The following is a 13738-nucleotide window of genomic DNA, read 5'->3' on the forward strand; positions in this document are numbered from 1 at the left end:
AACAATTGTGTAGACTGTAGATCACCACTATTTAATAAAATATACCCATAAAAAAAAATCAGAGAAGTTACCCTACTGTACTGCAATAGATGTTGTTGAACGTACCGTGTCATTCAGTATTTCACTATAATGGATGAAGTGATTTGAATATAGTGATAAATAATTATATAAGTACGATGAAAAATGACTCTGATCCAATTCGCGGGCTGTCAAAGCTTATGTTTCTAAACATATTTTATTATATATTTATAGTTTGTATTATTGATACTAGCATAGGCGCAATTAGGTGGGGGCTTGGGGGTCTCAGCCCCCCAAATATTTGAGTTGCCCCGTCAAATATTATTATTTCCGATATTATCAATATTGCACATTCCATAAACAAAATATACATGTTATTCGAGTAGCAACTAATTTGTATTCTTAAAACTATGTAAAATTGAAAATTAAGTTTTCGGGTAATAAAACCGTTACATTAATAATTAATACATACCTAACATTATTTACAAGATACAAATAGATTTTTTTTTTTTAATTTTTAAGAATCATTTAATAATAGGTACCATTTACTCAAAGGTAAAGAATTAGACACTAACTACTAATTATTTAGGTAGTTATTTTTAAAGTACCTTTGTAACTTAATAATTATTTTAATTCATAAAAACTTAATATGATGAATTCAATGCGTAAATAATCTAATCTAACATGCTTTTATATTGTTTAAAATAGATTTGTTATTTTGCAATCTATAAAAAATAAATAAAACATGATTGCTTGCATCATGTTGTAGTAGTTGAATTAAAATAACTCTCAATATAGGTCTTACAAAATATGGTACAATTTTGATTGAGTGATAGTCTTAACTAACACATTCTAATTTACTAACTAGTAATTGTATTTAATACTTAACATGCATTATATTGTTATACTTAGATTAAACAGTCTTAATAATAATTTAGAGAATTTTCGTGTAGTAGTCTTAAATGAGGAATTTAAATAATTTTAGCTTGATATAGTGAGGACAAATGCCACCAACTGACTGCACTCCTATCTCTTTTACATGTATACACTTAAAAGTTAATATTAATTTTTAAGAAAGCTCTCCTCAAGTTTAATAGAAGAACTAAAGCCTAAAATAACTATAAAAACAATAAAAACCTATTACAAAACAAATTTGGCAGCTAGTTCAGCATGACAGTGTTATAAACTATAAATAATTAAGACATTTATAATTCAGGGTTAATACATTTCTTTTAAAATATATTTTTTTGGTAATTCTCAGACACAAATTAAATTACACCTTGTTTAAATTAAACTATAAGCTTATGAATTTTCATTAATACTTTCAACTTAGGTATTAAAAATACTTGGTAATCCTAACTTATTAGACAAAAAATATTGAAAATATTATAGTAACATTTTCTTTAAATAAGTATTATTTTGAAAATATTTTTGTGATAATTCTAACAAATTTAATATATTATATCTGAATTTATACTATTTTTATTTTTCAGTCATTTAATACATATTTTCAACTTTCATAGAATTGAAAATATCAAAAGTAAAAAAATAAAAGAACAAACTTAATTACATTTGAAATGCTTTTATGTTAAACTAAACAGACTAAATTAAATTATTATCTCTATACTTGAAATTAAATAAAAATAGTGTACCTAATGCATTAGCAGTAATAGAAATCATATTTTTTTATTCTGAGATAAGCAATATATTCTGTTTAGTGTCTTTTCATCACTTTTCAGTTGTAAAAACTATTCAATCTTAAATTATGAGCATGGTTGTAGAAACCAGATGGTTGTTAGAACGTAGAGTTCTAATAACAAATTGAAATAAATGAATGAATGGTTAGAAATTGGTAAAATATTGGTTGAAAGATGGGTTTCTTTTTTAAAAATATTTTTAATATAACATATCTATTTTAACAACATTTTTTTTTTTAACAAATGTAATTTATTTCTAATATAAACAGATTCCAATTTACAACTTGTTATTATTCAATATCTGTTAATCTAAATAATCTTCAAAAATTTTGGTTGAATAATATAATAATTTTTAGTGACTATCCTTCTTGACAAACCGTAAGCCACAATATCCGCAAGCATGATTTCCTGGTTTGTCCTAAATAATATAATAATAATTAATAACAAATATTATATAACAAGACTATGTAAAATAAACATAACAGTGAAATATAGGCATTACACACTTTAAATAACATTGTACAGCAATATACACTGTATTATTGTGCTTCTTAATTATTTAAACACAGAGAATGCAACAAAATTTGAAATAATGAATGTGTTTATTATAAATTAAACACATATAGACCAAAAATATTGAATATCACATTATTATTATAGGTAACATATATTTATTAACAATTATTTGGTCATTTTTTTAAAAGAACTGTACATGAATCTATAATTTCTGATTTAGATTAGTCAATTAGAAGTAGGTATTAATAGTAGAGAAAAGCCACTTCTTAACTAAGGTAATATGGGAATCAACAAGAAGTAGCTCTAACATCTAAACTATATTTTTTGACATTTTATTAGAAAAAATAAAATGGTAACTTCATTTATTGTAAGTTTGTTGATGGTTTATTTATATGGTTCATTAATTTAATCTAGTTTTAAATACCATATCCTTATACCAGTTGTACTTATTATTACTAAGCTATTTTGCATCTAAGGTTATTTGACAATGCTACAAATATAATCCAATAATTTGATATTTTTGCATTCTTCATAAAATATGTATGGGTATTCATTTTTTAATTTTTGGTAGCACATCTATCAAAGATCTATTAGAACAATATTAGTATTTTTGTTATTAAGTAAAAATTTTAGTCTAATATTATTTTGGGTTATTATATTGACATTTTATAATAGTATTAATAAGAGTTGAAGTTGTATTAATATTAGTTAACATTATTATAAAATTAAAATATTATTCAAGAGAATAATGTAATGTCACTGTATGCTAATAACAAATGAAACATTCTCGACAATATATAATATATTTTAGTATTCCTAATAGGTATTAATACCTGTATGAGTACTAAACTACTAGGTACAGAAAGAAATAGGTAGTTAGATTTATAATGTTATTTAATAATAACAAAGAAAGAAAATTTTAAAAAAAATCTCAATATTATTTATAAAATATTATGGTTTTCCACCAGAGTGCAACCCCAAAATAATTAAATATTAAAACATTAATCAGCTAATGACTTAAAAAAAAAAATACAGCCTTGACAGAGAAATTTTATTAGTACCTATTATTCTGTTCCTATGTACCTAATTATTGGACATTGAGGTTACTCATAAGTCATAAATGTTAATAAACCTAACATATCAAATAAGAAGCTTAATGAGACAAGTGTATTATACAATGCGTTAAAATGTCATATTATGAAACTTAAATTCTAATAATCAGTTTGTGAACAAATGCATGTTAATAAAATAATATACGGATAAACTCTATACCAAATTTATGTAGACTTTTGGATGACCTAATGGTCCACCGCCACCATCGCAAAATACAACTCGCTCCGTACACGGCTTAGGCGGTACTTGATTGATGAGATCAATGGCGAATGACTTGTTCACTTCCTTCGTCTTATCAACAAAACGCGCTAAACGATAATCGTCCTTTTCCCATTTCTACGACACAATGTACAATAATATTAATATCATTATTTATAAATGCCCGAGTCTCCAATTATTCCGAACGACTACTCACCTGACCCGTGTGAGTCTCCACTTCTGTTGAAGGTTCCCACGAGTACTTGGCCGCTTGTAAGAGCGTTGGACGACAAACACGCTGCGACAACCCAACCGCTGCAATCTTCAAACCAGACACGGACAGAGCCATAGTTTTAACCGACGACAAAACGGATACAACTCGGCTTTATGGGATACGAGTCTTTAATCTATAACGAGTGGTCGACTCAAAGACGAAAAGTTGTCTCGCACAAAATCGCTGATAAGGAAATCATATGTGACTTGATACGGTAAGTTTATTTATTTACATTTAACTCGGTCCGATGATAAAAAAGTTGTTTACACGTGATAAGACAATTTTTTGTAGTCGTATAATCACTATAGTCATACTACAACAACTCGGATATACTCATTACTCGTATCGAGTATCGAGTATCAACTGTTAACAGTAACAACGATAGTGCAAACGTTCACAAACGTTTAAATTTTAAATTTTAGTTTTCATGTTTTATAAGTCACTCTTGACTGTCATTTAATATTATTATGGTTTCGATTGTACAATTAGTTTGTCGCTCTTGCCGTTAAAACGTACCGAAAGTGTTAATTTTCCACCGGGACTATGAAGATGTGCAGTTTAACCATCCTTCGTTGATGAAACAATTTCTTCGAGTGTTTGCTACTAACAATAATAAGCCCTGCGCACACGGGTCGTTGACTACTGACTAGTTATGGAGTCCAAGTTCTCGGGTTTTGCTAAAGAAACCACAGCTAGACCGGCATGCAAGAAATGCGGTTACTCTGGTCACCTAACGTTCCAATGTCGGAATTTCATCAAAATCGATCCCAACAAGGATATCGTATTGGATGTAAGCAGCACGAGCAGTGAACCGGAAGAGGAGTATGTGACACCACTGGTTCAGCTGCGTGAAACCGAGTTGGCTTTGAAATTGAAAGAGGCGGCGTCCAAAAAGAAGAAAAAGAAAAAGAAGAAGATGTCAAAGAAACGGAAGCATAACACATCTGACAGCGATTCGTCAGACGACGACACAGTACAACGTAAAAAGAAACATAAGAAACACAAGAAACATAAAAAAGAAAAAAAATCTAAAGATTGAGTAGTGAATAAGTAAATAATGTATTTTGTAGATTTTAAATGATTAATTAAATATTTAAAATTTCCAAAATATTATTTTATACATTAAATATGACTATAATTAATTATTATTTAAATAAATGGTATGTAACATATATCTTTACTTTGTACTTAATATTGAAGATCTGTAGTTTGTAAAACAATATTTTAAACCCACTTAGGTATTTTATCTTAATCTATAGGAATGTGCAATAATTGACCATAAAAATCATATAGAGTTCAAATAAATGGTTTTTTGCTATTTAGGTTCACAATTAATGTAGTGTAGTTTATAGAGTACCTACATGTAAACAATAGAAAAATTCACATGGAAACATATTTTAAAGGGGAATAATTATTTACGCTAGAGTCCTATAAAGGGAAAATTTTCCATCAGAATAGACATGATGATATAATATTGATACCATAGTATTATTCAGGATTTTTTTTTTTTTTTCAAAACTAAAATCGTTTATTTTGATAACAAACCATACTGACTGACTAAATTAGTGTCTCAACGAATATAATCTTATATTGTATGTGTAAAGAAAATATATTGTATAGATTCTATACTATAGAATATAGTATAATATACTATTCAATACAATATACATAAATTATAAATTATCGAACTTTAATTGATCATTCAAAAATTTTGATTTTAGTTTAAAAGAAAAAATAAGAATATTAAGTCAAGCAAGTAAAACGATACAATTGGTATAAGAAGTTGCATGGGTATAATCAACAAACATTACAATTTTTTAAATTATAATGAACATCTTATATATTTTAAAATTAAATCACGTACATTTACAACCATCTTTAATTAAAAAGTGCTCATAAAAAAAAAAAAAAATAATGCATAGGATTAACGATATGTTATCTTTATAAAGACAAAATTTTAAAACTGGTATCAATTAGACATATCCAATACAGAAAACTTATTAGAAGCAATTGTTCCACATACTTCTGAACTATCACTATCACAAGATTCGTCTTCATTACTTCCATCATCCTCATTTTCACTAGTGTCAGTCTGAGCAGTTGGTTTTTGCTCGTCATCTGATAGTTCTATACAATTGTGTTCATAGGTATCCAGCTCATCCACAATGCCTTTAACTTTCCATATATTTTTTAGCTCCGCAGAAGACAACCAATATTCTAAAGAATATAAGAATAATGAACATAGGCATTTTTAAATAGTAATAGTATAAAAAATTGTCTATTCAAATGAAGAACTATATTTGACGGCAACTAATTGTTGAACAGCAGTCTGGCGACTTAGTTACCCTTACCGGGTCAACCGGTACTCGCCATAACCCTGCACACAAATTGGTCACCGAGTACAGTTCTCAGGTATTTATAGTTTTAGTTTATACAGCTTATAGGGTGTAACAAATAGACAATTTTTTTAACTTAAAATAAACCTAAAAATATTTCAGGGCTAAGAAAATGTATAAAAATTATTTGTAACATCCAAAATAAATTTTCTATTTCATTAAAATGTATTCCTTAGTATTGGATAAATTAATAAAAAAAAAATTATTTATCTAAATGCTATTAATAAAATATATTTGCATCATATTTTAGGTTTTTAAAGGAAATAACAGTTCTACAGTCTACAACTTTCATATGTATTTTTAAACATTTTAAAATTGATATTTCATACTTTTATTTTCAGTAAATCCAAGAGGTCTCAATGCTAAACAAATTTTTCCACTAAGTGTCATACGTAGCAGATGATTGGCAGCACGATATGTATCTGGTCGTCCAGCTCTAGCAGTTAGAAAACCTCGTTTAATAGCCCAACCTAAATCATTAATAAAATAATAAATAATCCATACATAAAAACGACTGAAACGTATTTTATAAAAACATTTAAATTACATACTGTCACAAATATCTATTGCAGACCATTCATTTTCACCTGGCTCAGGATGTTGTAAGTTTAAAAGTTTTACTAGATTTAATCTTTCAGCTAAAAACATAATAGTTGAATATGGTTCACGAAGTTGTGCAATAGGATAACAACCCATCAAAACCTAAAAAAAAAACTGCACATATGAAATATTACGTCATGTTTTTTTAATTTTAATTTTTTTTTATACTTGTAATGGTTTAGGTAGTTTAGATGGAAAAACAAGTCCAGGGCAATCACACAAACGAACACTGGGAGTTAAAAATATTGTCTGAAAATGTTTTGTGTGTCCAGGAGTTCCAGAAACACTGACGACCTTAAAAAAATTTAAAATTATAGGCAAAATATATTATAATATTTACAATACAAAAATTGCTAAAGTAACTAACTACATTGTAATTTATAATCTATATTCTATATTACTTTTTTGCCCATTAATGCATTTAAAACAGATGATTTCCCAGCATTAGGTTGACCTAACAAACCAATTGTAAGATAACTATTTTGAAACAAATCAAAATGCTCATAACTCGTTTCTGGAACAGCCTTAAAAATAAAAATTACATGAATTATTTAATCATTTTTTTAAATGATCTGAAATGACATTTTAGATTTTAAAAATACTATTAAATAATAGTGAGTAAATAAAATAACTCACAGTAATTTTTTCTTCTATTTCAACATCTTCATCATTATCATATTCTAGTTCTTTTTCTTCACTAATTTTATTTTCCCAGCTCTGTAAATCGACTATAACATATGGATAAGCATTAAAAATAACTATTTATAGTATTCAATTTTGTTAACATTTAAAAAACATACTTTTTGCTTGATATTTTTCTATAATGCTTTTACATTCTTTCAACAAACATTCTGCAGCTTCTGCAGCCATCTTTAATTTACCTCTAGGTTTTTTTTTTTGAACACCTGCAACATGTATATTTGTATTACAATGTATAGATAAAACTGATATTTTAAACAATTTTAATTATTATTGTGGTTATATACCTTCTTTAAATTCTGAACTGTTTTTGAAAGAAGTGAAAAACAACACATGAACTTTAGCTTTGTCATCATCATCTAAATTATACGTTTGTGTTATTTTATGTTTCCAAGCCAAACCTATAGCTGATGGCACTAAATCCATTTTATTCAGAATTATAATTAAACTCTTTTTTAATGTCTTTAATACATATGTAAACAAGAATGTAGGAACAGCCTAAAAAAAAATGTTACAGTAAATTGTACAGCTTTAGAGGAAGAAAATAATACATAAGTGAAATTTGAAATTGAATAACTTACTGGATAACGAGCATCAGCTATCCATACAATAATATCTGACATTTCCATAACACGCCACATCTGCCGCCAAGTTTCTAAGTTCAACTCAAAATAACTTAACTCATCCCAGTCACTTCTTTTTTTCAGTGTTAGTAAATACTCCTTGAAATAACCATATTCACGATTATCCAACTGTTCTCTAGTCATATCTGGACTCCATTTAGGTCGTATTGGAAAACCAAGCTCATTACCACAAAAATAAGGAGCAGGATCAAACTCGAGTTCTTCTTCAGATACTGGAATAATTTGCTTTCTTGCATCTTCTTTTCTTTTCTTTATTTCTTCTTCAGTTTCTCGCCGAAATTGTAGCACATATCTAAACAAAATTGTTCCAGTTTACCTACTTTATTATTTAAATTATAAATATAGGAATAATTTTGGTCATGAATGAAATAAAATAAATTATATTTATTTTAAAGCCAATAACTTTAACCTTTATATGTTATTAGTTCTAATATTAGAGTGAATGTATATTTTATCTAATTAAAAAGTAAGAATATTAAATTATTCACTAGGTACCCTGATAATCTTTTAACTATATTACATTTTAAGGTAAGTTTATATAATTTTATTTAAAATTGTAATATTTTATGTAAATATATTCCTTTCAAAATTAAAATATTGATTAGAGTATACAAAATGTTATAGAATCAAGATATATATTAATCTATATTAACTATAATTTTTATAATAGATCAATTGAGAAATTTTAATTTTAATATTGGAACATTCCACACAATTGAATCTGCTGAATGTATATTTGGTATGTTAAATGTTCGTATGATGGAAACAACATATTATGTGTGTATAAGTATTTTCTTTTTATAGCTTGTCACTGGTACTTAATAGTTATTACCATATTATATTATTAGTTCAAAACTAGTCTTCGAAAATACTAAACAAAAAAGTAGCACAATACAATTAAAATAAATATTAATGTATACTCACTGATTAGGGTTAGATCTACCACCACGATGTAATGGCTGTTGATTGATACTCTGCACATTGAATTCAGGCAAACGTTCTTTGGGAGGTCTGACATTATTCCCTTCAGCTCTTTCATACTTATTCTCAGATTCTATAAAAAAATATAAAATATATATACCTATTATCATACAATTACACTCATGTGAACTAATAATTCATTATACTAAGTCACTTACCGGATGCAGCATTCTGTTGTTTTCTTTTCCTCTTTTCTTGTATCTGTTGTTTTTTTTGTTTTCCGCTGAAAGGTAATTTTCGACGTCCTTGAGGCATTGCGATACTTTGTTATTATGAATTTTAGTTTTTGCAATCCTTTCTGTTCACGTCTAAAATTTTAAAATAACGATTTTCCAAAATCAACATCAGCCACCACTATATTATAATGTGTTTAATGATTATAGGAAAACTTATAATACCTCCACAGGTATAGACTATAGATACCTCTACCGTCACAAACTAAGATAACGAGCGAATTTTCTCGAAGGTAACGATAGCAAAGACTGTAAGGTTAGCTTAAACACAGCTCAACTGACTTTTAAAATCTGATAACTGTTAAAGATACATTATCATAGATAATAATATAATCAGTGATAAAAAATAAAAACTTCATAAGTTTTTTAAAACCATAATATAACATTATATATATATAATATTATATATATTTTCTATAGTAAAATCACAGATATATAAAAATACTAGATAGCCGACTTAGAAATGATTTTGAAGCCCACAAAATGGCCGAAATTCTCTTATCTAAGAGGTAAATGTTTACATATTCACAACATTGATACAGAATATCATTGTTATCAATTTAATATTTATCATATGAATATTAGACAATAGACATTCTAAGATCATGATTTTTAATTTTTATAACTCATATTATTAACTTTAGACTCATTAAACAGTTATATAAATTATTAATAAGTACCTACCTACTTTTTGAAATACTATTTTCTTATGTGTTTATATTGTTCAAAGTAAGATATAATGAAGTAAATATATTTTAATGTTTATGTATACATTAAACATTTTTGCAATTCAAACAATTTTTAGAAGAAAAACTGATGGAACTACATCAGTTTTTTAAGTGTAAACTTTGCCCCCTAATATTTTTAAAATCTGAGTGAGTGAAATGTTTACTGCATACTCTGCTATATTTTGTAGGAACAAATTCTTTTATTTATATTGCATCTATCCAGTTTTTTGTTATTTCTTTATTTAGAAAGGAAAACTAAAAATCAAAAGATAATGTACCTATACATTCTATTTAAACAATTTTCAAAATGATACTTACGAAAAAAAATGGATACCATTATTTGCAACTCTTTTTCTGTTGCACTGCCAAACACAGCAAAAATAAACCATTTTGTAAAAAGAATACTACTTATGGCACATTACTAAAAAAACTAAAATGTATTAATTAGATGCCTACTTGTTTAAGAGAGCTAATCATTGTGCATCATATTTTAAAAGATTGGTATGATAATAAAAATATGTATAATATAGCAATCTATATATCATATATTATCCTTAATATGTTAGGTATTATAATTATAATTATTTATTTTGGTCTTGCATCATTGATTTATTCATATAGGTTATAATATTTGTATTTTGGCATGGGTAACAACTAAAAATTCAAATCATTCTTAATAAAAGCAAATTGAATTTTACTAATTTAATGAATCATGAGTTTAAGATTTTAACTTTTAGTCAAACGTATGAGCTGCAGATTTAATTACACCCTATGTTTAGAGTTAATACAAGTAAATTCCAGCCTTCACCTAGTTTATTTTCTTTTATATTAAATTAAATTATTTGTTCTTTCTCTTTGTTTACATTATTATGTTGAAGTATGACTTAGGAACATAAACGTTTATTTTTATATTTAGTTAATTTATTAAATGAACTCAGATCAACCAAATTCAAGCATGTGTGTATTGGATAAGCTTTAAACTTTTTAATTAAACATGTTTATCTGCATTGTATTTCTCGTTTATTATAATAAATAATATTATTAATTAACTAAATAATAATATAATTTAAGATAATAATTATATTTATTATAATTATATATTATTAATAGATTTTTAATAGTTTTGTTTCCCGCCATAACATTATTACGGTTTATCACTTTATCATAATATATATTTTGTAAACATTCACCTCTTAGATAAGAGAATTTCCGCCATTTTGTAGGCTTCATAATTTTTCCATTGTAGGAATAGGGAGTCGTCTATCTAGTATTTTTATATATCTGTGAGTAAAATAGTGATTGGTACTTGGATTTTTCATAGGACATAGTTCATAACATGCCTACAGTTTGCCACGTGCTCACGTTATGCGTTTTTAAGACTGAGTGGTAGCAGGACTGCAGGCGTCCTTTTAAAGTTTAATAAAAATAAAAATATAACATATAGAGTATATGAATAATAGTATAAGAATATATCTAACTAAATACAAGTTGGTAAATCATAATATATTTTGGTACCTATATATCTATAGATATAACCAAAGAACAAACACATAACATAATATACAAATACCAACAACCAGCATCTTAAAAAGCATAGTTAAAAAATATAGCATAATTTTTTTAATTACCTTACATTAAGAAGTATAACTTTAAGAAAGCAAGTAACTACCTACCTAATGAAAATTAGCAAATTATTTTGTCAACAATTTTTTAAATATTGATTTTTTCTAGTAAAGACTTGAAAAATTAATTCAAGGTTACTTATAGAAGTAGTCCAAAACTCTAAAAAAAAAAAAAATAGAATCACCTAGCACACAGATTTTAATACAAACATTTTATGTTAAGATTTGAATGAAATTTCAAATTACATAATTTATTTATGAATAGGTAATTCTAAAAAATTGTTTGTATTAGAATTTAAAATTATACGTAGGTATATTATGAATTCAATTATAGGTACTTACGCTGAATAATATTTTCAAATTATATAAATTACCTACCTCATTTATACACCTTAATAGGTAAAATATACCTGCCTATTTATACCACGAACCTATTCAGTCTATTTTACAGTAAGGTGGTAGGTATTTATTCAAAATGTATAATAATATAGTACCTATTATTTTTAAAAAAATTTAAATTTAAAAAACATATTTGATACCTAGTTATAATTTATATCGACAAGGCAAAGGTAGTAATCCTTCTTAAATTCCTTCTTTGGATTTAATATTATTATTAGTGTACGAGTGTAAATAATGAGAAATTTATAGAGTATAATATGTTACAAAAATGTGCTTCAATCAAAACTAAAAAAAGTTTTCTAAATTAAATACTTAGGTATTAAATGATTTATATTTAATATTTAATAAAAATAAAAATACCAAAATAGACAATTGCTATTTCATAATAGCCATTGGGGATTCAAAAACCTTAATCCACCTAAACAGTGAATCCTTTGTGGCTTTGTTGTAATTACCTACAATCGTCATAGTATTTTTAGCGGTATTCACTAGTTGCGGACAAAATGTCAAAAACCACGCGAGTTGCGGACAAAACCTAAAAGGGTAATATACGAATATTGCCCCAATTGCCAACACAAATATTACATACTAATTGCGGAAAAATTCCTACAAAATATTATTTTTGATATAACGATTATGGACGTTAGGAAATTACTACAGTTGGTTATTGAAAAAACATTTTTCGGTATAGGTACCATTTTTTTCACCTAACGAAATGGATAATTGTTTTACAAATGACTTTATGTCTACGCTGCCAAAGCCAACTGCTGTACATAATTATACAGATTACCTATATTATTATGATCTATATGTTTATATAAATACAGATTCTGTAATTAACTTCCAGAAATATATGGGCAGAAATTCAGTAATGGGAAAGTTGAAAGTTCTTAATAAAAATGAACTTGTTCAAGTTCAAATTCATAGTTGAACTAGTTATATATTATACATTTATATATAAACTAAAAACTAGTTTATATTATTATCAAGAATAAAAAAGCTACTAAATAAAATGTGTTAAAAAATAAAAATTGCTAATAATAAAAAGTATATTATATTATTATTACTAAATTATTTTATAAATATAAAAGTGTATAAATATGTCCCATGAAAATTAAATTGTCAATGAGGAAACCCAAAACTTTTAAGAACATAATAAATAAGAACTTAGTAGCAGGTACACGTTCAAATTCATTTCTTGAAAATTGAACTCGTTCATGTGAAGTTCGCACAATATGAACGCGCTTTCCCACTACTGAGCAGAATTTTATTCATTGATTTCCCAAACCACAATTGCTTGTGAAAGTTTTCATGCTAAACTTACTGGTATGTTTTATCGGCTTATCGCAATTCGCAGTTATCTACCCTATATATACATATATCAATTTATTGAAGCCTTAAATGAAGTACAGACTAGTATCTAATATACGAAAATGAATTATACTGCTGTACTAAATTTAAAACGTGCAAAAAATAGTTGGAGGCATTTATCAACAAAAAAATGTTACAATATTCAAGTGGTGAAATTAGTAGAGTAGGTGCCTATATTTTATAGTCTATTAAAAAAAAACATTCACAATAATTTTAATAATAACGATTGCTCTTTTGCAAAATAATTGA

The 13738-nt window shown here is 26.3% G+C and overlaps 3 protein-coding genes across 4 annotated transcripts; 1 reads left to right on the plus strand and 2 right to left on the minus strand.

Annotated features, from left to right (window-relative positions):
- Positions 1 to 1894: 1894 nt before the first annotated feature.
- On the minus strand, positions 1895 to 3989 carry LOC114129947 (NADH dehydrogenase [ubiquinone] iron-sulfur protein 6, mitochondrial). The gene is made up of 3 exons (XM_027994823.2): positions 3760 to 3989; positions 3504 to 3680; positions 1895 to 2133 (listed from the first exon to the last, which is right to left on the minus strand). The coding sequence occupies exons 1-3, from the start codon at positions 3889 to 3891 to the stop codon at positions 2068 to 2070; spliced, it is 375 nt and encodes a 124-aa protein (XP_027850624.1). The 5' UTR covers positions 3892 to 3989; the 3' UTR covers positions 1895 to 2067.
- A 131-nt stretch (positions 3990 to 4120) lies between these two features.
- Positions 4121 to 4988, plus strand: LOC114129946 (protein SREK1IP1-like). Its single transcript, XM_027994822.2, has one exon. It carries the CDS (start codon positions 4469 to 4471, stop codon positions 4853 to 4855), a length of 387 nt encoding a protein of 128 aa, XP_027850623.1. The 5' UTR covers positions 4121 to 4468; the 3' UTR covers positions 4856 to 4988.
- A 314-nt stretch (positions 4989 to 5302) lies between these two features.
- Positions 5303 to 9655, minus strand: LOC114129944 (guanine nucleotide-binding protein-like 1). Of its 2 annotated transcripts, XM_027994821.2 has the most exons (12): positions 9560 to 9655; positions 9295 to 9444; positions 9080 to 9209; positions 8093 to 8447; positions 7799 to 8009; positions 7613 to 7717; positions 7449 to 7540; positions 7214 to 7336; positions 6981 to 7106; positions 6764 to 6914; positions 6542 to 6682; positions 5303 to 6033 (listed from the first exon to the last, which is right to left on the minus strand). In XM_027994821.2, the coding sequence occupies exons 2-12, from the start codon at positions 9389 to 9391 to the stop codon at positions 5786 to 5788; spliced, it is 1779 nt and encodes a 592-aa protein (XP_027850622.2). In that variant the 5' UTR covers positions 9392 to 9444; positions 9560 to 9655; the 3' UTR covers positions 5303 to 5785. The 2 variants fall into 2 exon arrangements, with proteins under 2 accessions (XP_027850622.2, XP_027850620.2); XM_027994819.2 differs by lacking the exon at positions 9560 to 9655 and having other exon boundaries at positions 9295 to 9525.
- Between the last annotated feature and the right edge of the window lie 4083 nt (positions 9656 to 13738).

The sequence above is a fragment of the Aphis gossypii genome, chromosome 2 (assembly GCF_020184175.1).
Source record: "Aphis gossypii isolate Hap1 chromosome 2, ASM2018417v2, whole genome shotgun sequence".
NCBI lineage: Eukaryota > Metazoa > Arthropoda > Insecta > Hemiptera > Aphididae > Aphis > Aphis gossypii.